At 60.7% G+C, this 16,501-nt stretch overlaps 4 protein-coding genes across 4 annotated transcripts; 3 read left to right on the top strand and 1 right to left on the bottom strand.

Annotated features, from left to right (window-relative positions):
- Positions 1-2,032: 2,032 nt before the first annotated feature.
- Positions 2,033-4,390, top strand: VTJ83DRAFT_4389 (uncharacterized protein; the record flags this gene model as incomplete). The annotated part of the gene is made up of 4 exons (XM_071010872.1): positions 2,033-2,054; positions 2,214-2,351; positions 2,536-4,088; positions 4,181-4,390. 4 exons carry the CDS (start codon positions 2,033-2,035, stop codon positions 4,388-4,390), a joined length of 1,923 nt encoding a protein of 640 aa, XP_070865839.1.
- A 2,504-nt stretch (positions 4,391-6,894) lies between these two features.
- On the top strand, positions 6,895-8,664 carry VTJ83DRAFT_4388 (uncharacterized protein; the record flags this gene model as incomplete). The annotated part of the gene is made up of 2 exons (XM_071010871.1): positions 6,895-7,412; positions 7,500-8,664. 2 exons carry the CDS (start codon positions 6,895-6,897, stop codon positions 8,662-8,664), a joined length of 1,683 nt encoding a protein of 560 aa, XP_070865838.1.
- Positions 8,665-10,441: 1,777 nt separating this feature from the next.
- On the bottom strand, positions 10,442-13,533 carry VTJ83DRAFT_4387 (uncharacterized protein; the record flags this gene model as incomplete). Its single annotated transcript, XM_071010870.1, has 4 exons — positions 10,442-11,643; positions 11,710-11,757; positions 11,818-13,053; positions 13,227-13,533. The coding sequence occupies 4 exons, from the start codon at positions 13,531-13,533 to the stop codon at positions 10,442-10,444; spliced, it is 2,793 nt and encodes a 930-aa protein (XP_070865837.1).
- A 1,360-nt stretch (positions 13,534-14,893) lies between these two features.
- Positions 14,894-16,135, top strand: VTJ83DRAFT_4386 (uncharacterized protein; the record flags this gene model as incomplete). The annotated part of the gene is made up of 1 exon (XM_071010869.1): positions 14,894-16,135. The coding sequence occupies one exon, from the start codon at positions 14,894-14,896 to the stop codon at positions 16,133-16,135; it is 1,242 nt and encodes a 413-aa protein (XP_070865836.1).
- Between the last annotated feature and the right edge of the window lie 366 nt (positions 16,136-16,501).

The raw sequence follows: 16,501 nt of genomic DNA, 5'->3' as shown, positions 1-16,501 counted from the left end.
GGGACGGATGGGCCATCCTCGCCGGCGACTTCATGACTGAGATCACAGCAACTACTACGTATATCGGATCGGATACCTAAATGACAAAGATCCGAGCCTTACATTCCTCGACGTGACTTACACCTCTGGATCGATGGACGTGGATATCGGCCCCTGACCTCACTTCGGACCCTTTTCCTCATTGGCTTTGACTTTGAGCAAGAGGGTGGACCAGCATGAATCAAAGGACCGAGGGTTGTCGAGAGATCTGCACCTCAACAGAGGAGCGGGATCTGACATGAGCCCTGCGTCTGTGCGAGCAGCGAATCTTTTGTCCGGACATCACGGAGACAGCAAGGCATCAATCCGGCAGCCTCCCGGCTGGGTTGTTGGAGGGGAGGTTCGTTTATCCCCTTCCCCCCCTTTTGTTCACGTGATGATCCGCGGGCACCGAACCGGGGGCCGACCTTCTGGAACATCGTTCGTTGCATGCCCCTGGTTTTCCGACCTTTTGGCACGGGCTTATGCAAACCAGGGTTTTTGCAACGGAGCCTGAGGTTCGCCCATGCGCGCGGCTATGCTTCAACGAACATGATCGCCGTTGCCTGCATCGCTTGCAGAGGGTGCTAGCCCGTAGCACGAGGCGGCTGGGTGCTGCTCATCAGAGGGCGCCGCCTTGAAATGACGGCGTCGGTACCGCCAAACCTGCAATGTCACCAAGCGTCTGTCGGACCGCCACCGCCTTGTTCCAGCTCGGGGTGGGAAGCCAGCGTGCGGTGCTCGGAGCCCGCGGCCAAGACATTGGACGCAGGCTAGATCCGGTGCCCGGTGGCAAAATCTCGCCGCTGCCTTGCTTTTTGGCGTCAACATCGCGACCCGGATGGCCGGGTCCCCGGAACGCCTCGGAAAAAGGGTTCATGAATCCGGACGAGCTGAAGAAGGATGGTCTGCGGAGCTCAGCGGTTATGTACTGCGTACACAGTAGCGTCGGTGTTGACCCTGCGTCGGCAGCTCCAATTCTCCCTCGTGCTCCTGGGCGGCCGTTTGTGCTGGGGCAATGGCCCTTCGGTTTAATTTCGTGTCTCGTCGTCGTCAATCCCTCAGAGGGGCAGGGACACAGCCGCTGCCAAAATTGGCATGCGAGGGGTTCGCAGGATGGGGCCTGGGGCCCGGGACTTGGGACTTGGGACTTGGGACTTGGGACGAGGGAAAGGGGCTGCGTAAAAGAACTCCATGGCATTGGCTTCCTGTCAAGCGCAAGCATGCACGCAGCCAACAGAACAACATCCCTCCGTTGCGGTCAGGATGTCTTAGCGAAGCACACCAAACCCTGAGACTGCCCGGACCCTACGACCCAGAGAACCCGAGAAACAAGCCTGAGTTGGGTTCCCGTGTTAGGTTGGTTTCCTGGTTGTCAAAGTCGGGCGACCCAAACCAATCGGCTGCGGGGCACTTCCTTTGCCTGAGGTGGGCTGGGCTGGGCTGTTGCTCAGCCGTCGTCCCGTCGTGGCCTCCGGGGGGCTGAGGTGGTGGGAGTGCAAGGTGCGACGGACCACAGCGCTTTGGCGATCCACTGCAGCGGTTTCGAAGTTCCCAGGTTCAGCGTCAGGTCCCTTTCCCTTTCCCCCCTCCCCTCCACTCCTGTCATCAAGCCCCCCCCCTCCCCCCCCCGCCAAATCCACCAGTCCACCCGCTCCATTCCCCCCTCACCAGCAACCCATCTCCACTTATCCCCTGCAACCAGCAACCCTCCCGCAATCCGTAGCCCACCCGATCCGGTCGTCTTCATCAACTTTAGGGGAAACAACAGCAACAACATTTGGGCGGACGTATCCCCCCCGCCACCTCTTATCCAGCCGACATCGTTTTTGTTATCCTTTTTTCGTCCTTGCGTCGCTTTTCTTTCTCGTCTCTACGTATCCCGTCTTTCCTTGTTTCCCCCTCCCCCCCCTTCGACCGACTCGGCCCATCGTCTCCAGAGGAGATTCTTCGCCCAACCCGAACATCACAACACATAACACACACAGAGACGGAGAGAGACCTGACCGCCGTCATGTCGTGGAAACTGACCAAGAGTACGTCGCTCCAACAAACCCGTTCCATCGGCTCGCCCTCTGGCCCTTCGCTCGATCCGTCTGCTTCCTTGGATCCCGCCGTCCCACCGCATATTCCTTCCCTTCCTCTGTTTGCCGTGCGAGTCCCGCTGACGACATGGCCTTGCGCTACCTCTATAGAACTCAAGGAAACCCATCTGGGTCCCCTCGCCGCCCAGTTCTCGCGATCCCCGTCGACCTCGACCATCACAGACAAGGATGAGAAGAGCCCCGGGCCTATCTCTGGCTCCGTGACTCCCACCACGGAGAACTCGATCGGTACGTCGCCGTAACGAAAGCCCCTTTCCTAGGTGGCCCCCCCCCCCCCCCCTTTCTCGATCGAGCCCCATACCACACACACCGCCCATCCCATATGCCCCCCCGCCCTTTCACCGCACATACCCTTCCCTCCCTCGTACGTGTCCGCTTTCTCGACTGACGAGGACCCCGTTCGTGTTTGCAGCCGCCTCGGAGGATCTCTCACAAGCGCCCGTCGTTACGACGCCGAAGCCGGGTATCCTGGTCGTGACGCTCCATGAAGGCCAAGGGTTTTCGCTTCCCGAGCAGCACCGGAACGCCTTTGCGACATCGCACTCTGGCAGCTCCCGTTCCACCGGGAACGCCCTCGCCGGGGTGGGGTCGCCGCGGCCGTCGTCGTCGTCGCGGACCACGGCCTTCTCCGGCAGCCGGCCGCAGACGTCGGGCGGCTTCAGCGGCATCCCGACCAACCACGGCCGCATCTCGACCAAGTACATGCCGTACGCGCTCATCGACTTCGACAAGGTGCAGGTGTTTGTCAACTCGGTAGAAGGCACGCCCGAGAACCCGCTGTGGGCCGGGTCCAACACGCAGTACAAGTTCGACGTGTCGCGGGTGACGGAGCTGGTGGTGCACCTGTACATCCGCAACCCCAATGCGCCGCCGGGGTCCGGGCGCAGCCAGGACATCTTCCTGGGCGTGGTGCGCATCAACCCCCGCTTCGAGGAGAGGCAGCCCTTCGTCGAGGACCCCAAGGCGAGCAAGAAGGACCGCGAGAAGGCGGCGGCCGAGCACGCCAGCCGCGAGCGCGCCCTCGGCCACAGCGGCGTCGAGTGGGTCGACGTGCAGTACGGCACGGGCCGCCTCAAGATCGGCGTCGAGTACGTCGAGAACCGCGCCGGCAAGCTCAAGATTGAGGACTTTGAGCTGCTCAAGGTTGTGGGCAAGGGCAGCTTCGGCAAGGTGATGCAGGTGCGCAAGAAGGACACGAACCGCATCTACGCCCTCAAGACCATCCGCAAGGCCCACATCATCTCGCGCTCCGAGGTGGCGCACACGCTGGCCGAGCGCTCCGTGCTGGCCCAGATCAACAACCCCTTCATCGTGCCGCTCAAGTTCACCTTCCAGACCCCCGAGAAGCTCTACTTTGTGCTGGCCTTTGTCAACGGCGGCGAGCTCTTCCACCACCTGCAAAAGGAGCAGCGCTTCGACGTCAACCGCAGCCGCTTCTACACGGCGGAGCTGCTGTGCGCCCTCGAGTGCCTGCACGGCTTCAACGTCATCTACCGCGACCTCAAGCCCGAGAACATCCTGCTCGACTACCAGGGCCACATTGCCCTCTGCGACTTTGGCCTCTGCAAGCTCGACATGAAGGACGAGGACCGCACAAACACCTTTTGCGGCACCCCCGAGTACCTGGCGCCCGAGCTGCTCATGGGCAACGGCTACAACAAGACGGTCGACTGGTGGACCCTGGGCGTGCTGCTCTACGAAATGCTCACGGGCCTGCCGCCCTTCTACGACGAGAACACGAACGAGATGTACAGAAAGATCCTCAGCGAGCCTCTGCACTTCCCGAGCCACGACATCGTCCCGCCGGCCGCCAAGGATCTCCTGACGAGGCTGCTCGACCGCGATCCGGAGCGCCGGCTGGGTGCCAACGGGTCCGCCGAGATCAAGGCGCACCCCTTCTTCCATGCCATCGATTGGCGTAAGTTGCTGCAGCGAAAGTACGAGCCCGCCTTCAAGCCGAACGTGGTATGTGGTTTTTTTTTTTTTTCCTCTTGTCTCCCCCCTCTCTTTTTCCGGTTCGTCCTTGTGCTAACGTCGCTTTTTCTCTGTCTCCCCAGACCGATGCTCTTGACACCGCCAACTTCGACCCCGAGTTCACCTCGGAACCGCCCCAGGATTCGTACGTCGAAGGACCCGTCCTTTCCGAGACCCTGCAGAACCAGTTCACGGGCTTCAGCTACAACCGCCCCATCGCGGGTCTCGGTGATGCTGGCGGCAGCGTGAGGGACCCGTCGTTTGTCGGTAGCATCCAAGACAGCCTTAGATGATGATGACAAGGATGGGGAGGTTCGGACGAGGAAGGGAACGGACAGAGGGTCAGCTGGAAGCCAAGGCAGGTCCTAGATGTGCGGCGTCACGGAGTTGTTGAGCGTATGCTGAGGCAGAAAGGGGGGGTGTGTGGGTTTTAGGCACTTTGCGGCAGATGGATGGGTTAGATTTACGACGGCTGGAGTTTTGTTCCGTCAGCAGCGGCGAATCAGCATTTCCTTGGAGAGAGAGAGAGAGAGAGAGAGAGAGAGTCAGAGAGAAGAGAGAGCCAGAGAGAAGAGGGAAGGATATGGAAGACATGGAAGATCCGAGTGGGTAGGGTAGGGAGCAACTCGGCTAGGGAGGACATTGGGCGCGACTTAAGCATAGGAAACACGGGAATTTCTTTTTCCTTTTTGTTGATTTTTTTTGGGGTCTGCGGCATCAGCTGCAAGCAGAAGTGGTCACCATTTTTTTTTTTTTTCAGTTCTTGGTATTTCTGTTGTTGTTTTTCTACTTTGTAGGTACAGTGGTTTCTTGGGTTTTGGAGCATGGTCAATTGGAACTTGCTGTTTTTTCTTCCTATCTCGCCTCCCTCGATTCTGGTGTTCATGTGGCTTCTTCACTCGGGCGATGGTGCCGATCTGGCGAGACAGCAAAGAAAGGGGGAGGAGGAGAGAGAGGAGAGAGAGAGGGGGGGGGGGTCCCTCCCGTACAAGCACCAAGGTAGGAGAAGGATTTCCTGGAATTCGCTCAAAACCACACACCCACACACGACAATGACCGCAAGACAAAAACACCGCAGCGCAGAGACGGATGGGCAGCCTTGTTGGGAGCATCTCCTATCCGGGGGGGGGCGCCGCTTTGGCGCCCAAGACACGAGAGGCATTTCCGGCGACGATGGATGTGGATGGCGCACATGGTATGGGCTGCTGCTCTTGCTCCTCTCTACGCATAGGTACCATAACTACGCCATACGCCCGACGAGCGACGGGGCACTGGTTGAGGATGAGGCTGGATAAATCTGGCTAAATTGGCCCCGGTGGAGCACGGCCTCAGCGGGGGTTTGGGGGGTTGGAGGGGGGGGGAAGAGTGCGCTTTGGATGCCGAAACCAACAACAGCCTCGCGTCGTTGGCTCGCGCGCGGATGGGCTCCGAGGCCCGCGGGGCCCTGATGCGCGGCGTGGTGTGGGCCTGGGTCCCGTTGTCATGAGGTACCTAGGTACCTAGGGAGACGTGCGTGGTATACGTACGGCAAGGTAGGTCAAGGTAGGTGTTAGGTGTACCCAAGACCCAAGGGTGCATAGGTACCTGGACGACGGGGTGTGCCGCGGACGGAGGAGGGGTTGGGGGCATAAGGGGTTGTTTGACCTTGAGGTGCCCGGGTTTGTGCCGTAAGGTATGTAAGTGTAATGCCGGCGCGCTTGATTGTCCGTCGCGGCGGGGGGGGGGGTGGGAGGAGGAAAGCACCCAATGTCATGGATTCGCTCATTCTTCTTGGCCCCCCCCCCCCCCCCCCCCTCCCCTGCCAGAGCTGCCCGAGAGGGTCTGGCCTGGCCTTGCCGAGAGGGATGAGATGTTGTACCTGTGTAAGCAAAGCGCATTGAACTAGGTAGGTACCCGATGTCTGGGTGCAGGCATGATTTCTCGGGAATCGGGCAAGCATTGCATGTTCTGGAGGATTCGCGGGGCTTGGTGTTTGTTCGGTCAGAAGCGAGCGTGGTTTTGCTGGAAAGCTTTCATAATCCCCCTGCCCCTTCAGGTGCGTATCACGTACGGTAGGTGTACATACCTTAGGTACCGGTACCTATGTACGGTGACTTAATGCTCCTCGAGCTGTTTCCAGGTTGAGGATTTCCTTGTTTTTTTTTTTTTTTTTTTTTTCTTTTTTTTTGCCAAGCCCGACGTCAGTTAAGTTATCATCATGTCTCCGGTCCGGCACCTCATGGAACCCCCCTCCTCCCCTCTCCACCACCACCAGGGCACCTGTCGGGTGTCCTACCACGTCCCACCGTGTCCCACCGTGTCCCGCCGTGTCCCACCATGTCCCACTGCGGGGCAGCAGGTTGCTTAGGTCGTTGAGGGGTGGTGCTTCCATGTCCGCCGACGGGCAACAGCCCACCGGCCCTGACTCCCTCAGGCCTCTCTGTAAGGATATGTAAGGATATGTAAGCCGGGCAACGGGGAGGGGCATATCAAGCTTCGACCACCCCACGCCCCTCTTCACTGGGTTCGCAACTCGTCCTGAGCAACAACGAAACCCTCCCCCTCCTCTCCCCCCTGAAACGGTGCCACGACGACGCACGTCACAATCACATACTGCTAAATCTCAACCTGCACGAGAGCCTGCCGAGCTTCACTCGCCGTGTACAAGGTTCTGTCTCTCTCTCTCTCTCTCTCTCGGGTTCCAATTCGCTCGCAGAAGCAGCTGGGTCTGCCCAAGTCGAGCTCCCTTCCCCACGTCCTTCCATCTATCCGTTCGTCCATCCTCCGGGCCACCACCACCACCACCACCTAGCGCACCATGGCGCCTACGCACACGCTCCCCGCCTGGGCCGAGCTCGAGGCTCATCACGACCAGGTCGGCAAGAAGTTTGTGCTCAAGGACGCCTTCAAGGCCGACCCGAACCGCTTCCAGAGCCTGTCCACCACGGTCAAGCTGCCCGCCGAGATTTCGACCGAGCCCAATGGCACCGAGATCCTCTTCGACTTCAGCAAGAACCTCGTCACCGAGGAGACCCTGTCGCTGCTCGTCAAGCTCGCCGAGCAGGCCGGCGTCGAGCAGAAGCGTGACGACATGTTCGCCGGCAAGAAGATCAACTTCACCGAGGACCGTGCCGTCTACCACGCCGCCCTGCGTAACGTCTCCAACCTCGCCATGCAGGTCGACGGCGTCGACGTCATGAACGTCAAGGGCGGCGTCAACGACGTGCTCCAGCACATGAAGGAGTTCTCGGAGCAGGTCCGCAGCGGCCAGTGGACCGGCTACACGGGCAAGAAGCTGACCACCATCGTCAACGTTGGCATCGGCGGCTCTGATCTGTGAGTCTTTCTTTTTTTTTTTTTTTTTTTTCTTTCTTTCTCCCCTGGAGCTGCCCTTGGCTGACAGCGGAACCTCCCACCCAACAGCGGCCCCGTCATGGTCACCGAGGCCCTCCGCCACTACGGCGCCAAGGACATGACGCTGCACTTCGTCTCCAACATCGACGGCACCCACATCGCCGAGGCCCTTTCCAACGCCGACCCCGAGACCACCCTCTTCCTGATCGCCTCCAAGACCTTCACGACCGCCGAGACCACCACCAACGCCAACACGGCCAAGGCCTGGTTCCTCGAGAAGACGGGCGGCAAGGGCGACATCGCCAAGCACTTCGTCGCCCTGTCCACCAACGAGGCCGAGGTGGCCAAGTTCGGCATCGACCCCAAGAACATGTTCGGCTTCGAGAGCTGGGTCGGCGGCCGCTACTCGGTCTGGAGCGCCATCGGCCTGAGCGTCGCCCTCTACGTCGGCTTCGACAACTTTTACAAGTTCCTCGCCGGCGCCCACGCCATGGATAAGCACTTCCGGGAAGCCCCGCTGCGCCAGAACGTCCCCGTGCTCGGCGGCCTGCTCTCCGTCTGGTACTCCAACTTCTTCAACGCCCAGACCCACCTCGTCGCCCCCTTCGACCAGTACCTGCACCGCTTCCCGGCCTACCTGCAGCAGCTCTCGATGGAGTCCAACGGCAAGACCATCACCTCGGACGGCAGCCCCGCCAAGTACACCACGGGCGCCATCCTCTTCGGCGAGCCCTGCACCAACGCCCAGCACTCCTTCTTCCAGCTCGTCCACCAGGGCACCAAGCTCATCCCCGCCGACTTCATCCTGGCCGCCAAGTCCCACAACCCCGTCTCGGACAACCTGCACCAGAAGATGCTGGCCTCCAACTACCTCGCCCAGGCCGAGGCCCTCATGGTCGGCAAGACCCCCGAAGAGGTCCGCGCCGAGGGCAACGTCCCCGAGAACCTCGTCCCCCACAAGGTGTTCCTCGGCAACCGCCCCACCACGAGCATCCTCGTCGGCGGCGCCATCGGCCCGGCCGAGCTGGGCGCTCTCATCGTCTACTACGAGCACGTCACCTTCACCGAGGGCGCCGTTTGGGACATCAACAGCTTCGACCAGTGGGGTGTCGAGCTTGGCAAGGTGCTGGCCAAGAAGATCCTCAAGGAGATTGACGAGCCCGGTGCCGGCCAGGGTCATGATGCCTCGACGGCCGGGCTGTTGGGGGCGTTCAAGAAGTATGCGAACCTGTAAAGGGGGCGGTGGTAGAGCCGCGGGAACTTTGGCAAGACGGAGGAGGAAAAGCGGAGCATCTTGATGATGAAGTATGGACGGATCGCTCCTGGAAAATCACACAGGTCTTTGGATTTCAACAGGGCGCATGCAAAAGAAAAAAGTAATTTCACTACGTACCTAACTATGTACCTCATCTTAGGTACCTACCTATCCCTCTGGCATATCTGGTCTGTTCACCGTTCATTTTGTGTCTCCGTGAGAGGTCATGATTACAGCACTCCGTGACTCGGAGGCCTTGCTTTCTGCCTGACTGTGTCACAACCACCATCAGGTCCCCGGTAGGTACCCATCTATCCGGCCAGGACGGCACAAAGTCCTCCATAGAAGCTAGAGGATCCATGAGGCATGAGGAGAGATCAGACGGGCCTGACTTGCACGCCAAAAAAAAAAAAAAAAAAAGAAAAAAAAACAAAGTATACGCAACGCATAGGGAAGCACAAGTTGCCAGAGACCGGGACAAGAAATACCTTGTTGCAAAGCCGCCGCAGGGTTTGATGCCGCCATCCCCAAGCTGTTTTCGTACAAAAAAAAAAGAAATAAAAGATCGTACAATGTTCCCCTGCTTCGCGCCCCTTGCCATCAATACACACACACTACCTTACACACGCGGGCACACACTTCTCCCCCTTACACTACATACCTATAGTAAGTGTGCCTCCCTCCACAATACCAGCAACAGCAACAGCAACAAACAAGAAGCCCAATCCATGCGCGCTCGCGTCATTGTTCTCATTCGACATTTTTTTTTTTTTTTTCATTTTCCATTTTCATTTCTTTTTCTCATGCCTTCCCCCCCCTGCCCCCTCCCCCCTTCAAATCCTCCCACCCATCATAATCATCATCATCAACATCAACAACTACATCCACCAAAGGGGTACCTCAGGTAGCTACCGATGCCCTTGGACCGTCCAGTCGACAACCTTACCGAACCACCCGCCCACCAAAAGGTTCCCTTGCCCACGAACCTACCGACCTACCCTACCTACCTACCTACCTACCTACCCCCAACGCCGTCAACAGTGGAGACCGACCCCCCAAATAAAACCCATCGAGTTTGTTTCATCATTATCATCATACACAGGCAGATAGAGAGGAAAATCAAACAGACAGACAAGCCGAAAAACACAGGAACGAGAAGAAGAATTGAGAGTGGAACATCGCAGAGGCGGCAGCAGCAGTCGCAGCAGAAGCAGCAGCGGCAAGAAACAGGAAGCAGGAAGCAGCCATCGTCTTCTGTTTCTTTTCGTGTCTCGTGTATCAGAGATGGAGAACGAGAGAGGGGGAGAGAGGTGGAGAGAGAGAAAGCACCCTTCTCTTTGCTTTTTGTTTTTTTTTTTTTTTCTTTCTCGTTCCTCCTTGCTCCTCGCGGTCCGCCAAAAGTGCGGAATCCATCTGGTGGCTGGTCTGATAGAATGGATCGACATGGCTGCTTGCCCACCCTTCTGACTTGCTGCTCTCTGTCCCGGCTGCTGCCAACCACCCCATTACCCTGCGGTCAGTGGTCTCTGTGCCCTGAAATCAAGAAGAACCCAGCACCAAAGAAAAGATCCCCCATTCATTCTGGTTCGTAACATGCTCCACAGCTTTTGGGAACGGCCTCTTCTTTCTCTTCCCTGTCTTCTTCCTCCTCTTGGCTCACCCCCCTTCCCTTTTCCCTATCCTTTCCATCCCACGCCATCCGCCGCATCTTGATGTATCCGACGAGCGGACGCGGGGTTCAAGAAATGTAGCTCTCCTAGTAGTTGCTCCCCCAGCCAGCTCCGTTCCGAGGGTAGTAGGCGCCGTAGGTGCCATAGCTCCCAAAGTTCTGGCCGAAGCCCGCCGGGTTCCCGTAGGCGTAAGGGCCCGTGTTGATGTTGCTCTGCTGGTTCGACTGCGGAGGAGGGAGGCCGCCCTGGGCGGGGCCGCTGTTGGCAGCCGAACCGGGGCGGGCAGCGCCGCCGAGAGAGGGGCTCGGGCCGGCCAGGGACGGGCTAGGTCCGCCGAGGGAGGGGCTGGGACCACCGGCGGCCTTGGCGTCGCCGAAGGGCTTCAGGTCATCACCAGCAGCAGGGCCGGTGCCGGTTTGAGAACCGGGGGCGTTGAACGACTGGCCGGTCTGCGACTGATACGCCGACGCGCCGCGGCCAAAGGCGTCGTGAACGCCGCCGAACCCGCCCGCCAGACCCGGCTGGGAAGATTGGCCGGAGTTGACACGGTAGTCATCCCGGTTCAAGCCCGAGCCGCCAAAGGCGGAGGAGGGGTAGGCGTGAGGGGTCGAGGGATTGATGCCGTACTGGTTAGGGAGGCCAAAGTTGCCCTTGCCGTACGGGTAGCCGCCCTGGCCGTAGCCGGTGTAGCCCATGTTGTAGTAGTAGTTGGGGAAATAGGGGGTGTTGTACGGGTACTCGGGAGGCTGCTGGCCGTGGATTTGGCTCTGGGTGCCCGGACCGCTCTGGGCCTGGGTCGTGGCCTGGCCGGGGGCCGCCGTCGTGGCGGTCTGCGAGTCGGCGACGGTGCTGCCACCGAAGCGCGACTGAGCGCCGCTCTGCGGGTACTGGCCGAGGTTATCGCTGCCGGGGGCGTATCCGCCAAAGGCTCTCTGGGGCTGCGATGCCAGGGCATCCTGCTGAGCCTGCGTGCCCTGGGGGCCGAAGCTCTGGTTGTAATAGTTGAAGCGGCTGGGGTGGTCAGCCGTGTAGTACGACGAGAAGTCGCTCGGGGCGGAGCTGAAGGGAGCGCCAGGCTGCTGCTGGGCCGGCGGCTGAGCGCCCTGGGCTTGGGCCTGGCCTGGGAAGCCGCCCTCGAACTGGCTCTGGGCAGCCGCGGCGGTTGGTTGTTGTCCAAACGGCTCAAAGGGCTTCGACGTCGGGAACGAGGCGGCAGAATCCTGGCCGCTGGGCTGGCCAAAGCGACCAAACTGCTGGTTGTTCTGAGCGGCAGGCGGCTGCACGGTACCTGAAGGGAAACGCGCGTTAGCAAGGAAGGGAGCACACCGTTGGCTGGCAACATGACGCGACGTACTCTGCGAGGTGGCAGGAGTGCCCGCCTGGGGGGCCGCGGGAGCAGCGGCTGCAAAGGACAAGTTAGCGATGCAAGACCAAGTAGCCGCAGAGGCGTGGGGATTCATACCGGCAGGTCCGGTAGGGATCTGGGAAGCCGCCGGCTTTTGGGCAGGGAAGGCATCGGGGACAGGGGCGGGCTGAGCAGGCGGGAGAGACGCCCGGGGCTGGGCGCCTGGAGAGTCCTGAGGGGGCTGGGGGCGGGTTTCGGGCTCTTCGCGATCGCCGTCGACGTCGTCGTCGATGGGGCCGTTCAGGCTGAAAGCGCCAAACTGGACCGCGGCGCGGTCGACCTCGCGGTTGCCGGGCATGCGGACCGCCTCGAGCTGGTCGAGCATCCGGCGGGGGTGGTGGACGGGGGTGCGAGCAGCAGGCTTGCTGGCGGCGGCGCGGGCGGCCTGCTGATGTTGTTGCTGGGAAGCAGAGATGGGAGTCGCCGTGGCGCTGGGCATGGCGCCGCGCGGGTCCCACGAGTCCGCCGCCTCGCTGGCGGCGGTCTCGGTGACGGGAGGGTGGGAATCATCCTTGATCTGGTCGAGGTTCTTCTCGGTGAGCTGGTCCTTAGGCGGCGGCAGAGCCACTTCGGGAACAACAACTGCGGGGATCGCGGGAACGGCGGGAACGATGGGTGCCGGCGGAGCCGGGGCGGTTTCGGCAGCCGGGGCGGGGGCAGGAGCCGCTTCTTCCTTGGGCTCGGGCGCCGGCTCTTCGACGGGAGCGGGAGCGGGAGCGGGAGCAGGTGCGGAAGCGGGGGCGGGGGCGGGGGCAGGAGCAGGAGCTTCCGGCTCGGGCTGTGCGGGCTCGGCAGCGGGAAGAGGTTCAATGGCAGGCTCGGGTGCCTTGGCGGGTGGCTCCTTGGGCTTCGGAGCTGGCTTCGGGGCGGTGGACTGCCTCAACATGCTGGCCCAGGTCTTTACGGGGGCGGGAGCGGGGGCGGGAGCGGGGGCGGGTTTCGGGGCTGATGTCGTCGTCGGAGCGGTCGAAGCGGCGGGAGGCTGTGTCGCGGCAGGCCCGTCGACAGCTGGGGCGTCCTCCTTGGGCTTGGTGTTCCATTCCGACACTTCTTCGGTCGGGACCGAGAGGGGCTGGCTATCCTTGCCGCGTGTGCCGTTGGTGGCGGGATGGGCGGGCTTGCCGCGAGCACCACCACGACCGCGGCCGCGACCGCTGTCGGCAGCACGGCCGCCCCGAGAAGCCCGGGGCCCGGCCCCGTGGGCGGCGTCGGCCGGAGTGCTGTCGGTCTTGGCCTTGATGCGCGTCCGATCCTTCTTCTGGCTGGAGACCTCGCTCCACCGGGAAATGGTTCCTGCGGCACGGAGACATGGAGCGTTAGCAAGCAGGCCCAAAATCACAGGGGCATCGCATCCAGATGATTTTTCCGATGGGGGCCTCCGGATGGCCAAAGGCGGACGCGACGACAGGTGGGAAAAAGGGAAAAAAAAAGAAAGAAATGGCGAGGCTGGCATGGAGCTGGCTTACCCTCGGCCATGCGGGTGACGGTCAAGTTCTCATCACCGTTGGTCTCTTGCAGGGCAAAGAGAATATCGACCGACGTCCAATCGGGGAACATCTCTTTGATGGTATCGACCTTGGAGCCGTACTGCTGCTTCAGGTCGGCGATCTCGCCCTCATCCTCAAGGGTGGGCAGCGATGAATCTGGTTCCTTGGAATCGCCATTGGGCCGACCACCGGCACGACCTCCTCCCCGGGCAGCAATGCCGCCGCGACCGCCGCGACCCGAGTGTCTGCCGCGCGCGGCGGCGGGTCTGGACTGTACCTCAGTCATTGCTGAGCTATGTTATGTATGATGTGGGTTGGGTGTTGGTTGCGAGTTGTTGCGTGGTGGACCGACGAAGATTTCGTTGTCGACCCAACCACAGAAAAAACGAGGCGGTGCGCAAGAATTGAGGAGCAGCAGCAGCAGCAGGAGTCGGAGGATGGGGAGGAGAGAGGATGATGATGGAAAAAAAAAAAAGAGTTCGCACAGGGCGCGATGAATCGTTGGGGCGATCCGTGCGATGGACCGATCCAAGGCTTTTTTGGTGGTTGTGTGGTTTGTTTGTTGTTGGTGGAAAGGGAGGGATTGGAGGACGGGAGGAGAAAGACCCAGGACCTGAAGCAGGGTCAAGTCGGGAGACGGGATGGAAGATGCAGCGGGCAGTGGGCAGTGAGTGGGCAGTGGGCAGTGGTCAGTGGTGTGCGGTCAGTGGCCAGTGGTGTGCGGTCAGTGGTTGGTTACTGCCTGGGTGCCCGGTCAGCCAGTGGTCATTGGTCGCTGGTTACTGGTCGGCCGCTTCAGCATGGCCCATCGCTGGGTGGATGCCCGCTGTGCGAGGCAACAAGGTTCGGTTTTCGCCTTTGGGTTTGGCTGCCGTGGAGACTTCGATTTGGGCTGGAGATGACGGGGAAGGCAACCTAACCCTGGTGAGCTTACAGCGACAGGGCGTTCCAGCCTCGTCCCCGATTGGCAACGTTGCCCGCCCAGGGTGGGGTCCATCTGGGGTCAACGCGAGGGTTGGAAGAGGAAGGGAGGGGGATGGGATTTCCAGGGTCCAGTCCCTGCGGGCCGCCTGCCACCTCCGCATCACATGACCTCAAGCACCAAACCTTGAACCTCAGGTACCTATAGCACAGAGGTACCACACAGCGCTCCGGAAACCTTTAGGTTTCGGTTTGCTGGGGGTCGAGAGGACGGCCGAGGCAAGGGCATGGTGTGGTGGCTCTGTGAGGTGTCGAAAGGATCCCCCGAAATGTGTGGTACACGTACGCTCAGTGGATACGCGATTTGCACTCCTTTTTGGGGTGGTGTACTGTGTACGCAGTATTAACTAGTTACAGCAGGTGCTGGCGTGACACGATCGCCACTGAGGCGTCCGGGAGTGCCGCAAGCAGTGGATCTGGCCGGGGGAACAGTCGGCTGGGGCCCGCCAATCCAGCAAGCTCCACTCGACGCCCGTTGAGCCCAGCATCCTGCATCTGCCATCGCCATCCCAACGCTCAGCGAGGAGGGGAACTCGACGCTACCAACCGTCGGCGCACTCGCCGTCCCGCGCTCTCGACTGCACCGCACATCGCCCGCAAATGCAATCCAAAATCGTTTCCTTGACCGATATTGGCTTCGTCTGCATCACCTGCACCGCGCCAAAATGCACAAAACCCGGGTCCTCGGCTCCTTGAAGAGCATCTTCCCACCCCTCCACCAACCGCTCCCCCTCGACAAGCGCGAGTGCCAGCGCCTCCTTGATGCCATCAAGGCTTCGTTCCGCGAGCAGCTCGACCGTGAATATGGCTTCGCCGCTCCAGCTCCCAGCCGATCCTCCCTTCCAAGCCAACCGCCGCGCATCACCTCTCTTCCCTCCTCCTCCTCCTCCTCCTCCTCCTCCTCAAACCCGACACAAGCACACCCAGATCAGATCCCCACCCGGCCAACCGACCGCCATATGCATGCCATCCTCCGAAATCCTCTCTTCAATCCCGCCTCGGCGTCCGAGCCACCACCCGGCGGCTACGGCAACGCCCTCGACAGGCACAAGGCCATCTTTGAAAAGGCCGTGTCCCGGGGTCTCATGAACCTGACCCGGGCCCATGGCTTTCTCGAGCAGGTGTACGTCGACACCAAGACGCTCGATATGGAGGAAGGCTTGCAGCCCACCGGCGCCGGAGTGCTCGTGGCGCAATGGCTGCGTTCTTCGGGCCAAGAACGCGACCTCTCGTTCCTTTCCAACGTGCGCTTTGCCCGTCTCCTCGTCCGCTTCATGGTGGCCGACGGCCTGGACGGCTTGGTATGGTCCTGGTTCGAGCGCCTGATCACAAAGCCCGAGGCCCCATCGCCCGGGACCGGTCCGACGGCCGCCTACGTCATCGACCTCTTGGTCTTCCGCAAGTATCTCGCCCCGGAGCCCGACCAGGCCTACGCCGCCATGCTGAAGGCCGAGGGCATCGTCAAGGAGCACCACGCACATCCAAAAGTCCTCCGCCGGGCGTGGAGCAAGCTCGCTTTCCACACCACCATGCCCAACACCATCGTCCGGAGGCAGCCCCCGGTCGATCTGTTTGACCCCTTCGTCGCCATGGGCGAGGAGGTCGGCTCAACGCCGGTCGAGATGGCGCACCTCGATCTGCACCACCCGGCACATCCCTCTGCCGATCGTGCCGTCGAGTACCTGTCGAAGGAAGACTCGTACAAGACATCAGATGCCAGCTCACGACTCTCACCATCTCGCTACCTGGCACGCCTCCGGTGGCTGGGGCTCGACACGGTCCAGCATCTGATGAAGGAGAATGAGACCCGGGAGGCAACAAGGATTTGGAACCTCCTACAAAGGCATCTTGGCAACATGTCACTGGGGTTCCGAGACCCGGTACATGGAAATCCAGGATGGTATTGACGCCTGCGCTGCTGCTGAAGCCAAATGCATCAAAGATGTACTATAAGGGCGCGAGGGGATGACGGAGGGGAAAGGAAACCCCCAGGTCCAGTTCTTCTCGCCGTGTGTTTTTCAGCATGCTACCCATGATGGCTTGTACATAGCAAACGAATATATATACCCCAGCAGCCTCTCGCTGGTAATTTGGTTGGATGATCAGATCGACATCGGCCGGCCGTCTGCCTGAGAATACATACCCTTGCGGCCCAACCGGCCCAGGCCCAACCCCCTTTTGCAAACACATCATGATCTGCATCTACCCCGGCCCCTTAAAAAGGAATCTGCCCTTTCCCAGTCTTGTGTGAGACAGAGGGTAAGAAGGGCATG

This window comes from Remersonia thermophila, chromosome 4 (assembly GCF_042764415.1).
Source record: "Remersonia thermophila strain ATCC 22073 chromosome 4, whole genome shotgun sequence".
Classification (NCBI taxonomy): Eukaryota; Fungi; Ascomycota; class Sordariomycetes; order Sordariales; family Chaetomiaceae; genus Remersonia; species Remersonia thermophila.
Note: the sequence above shows the minus strand (reverse complement) of the source record. Positions and strands in the feature narration are given on the sequence as shown.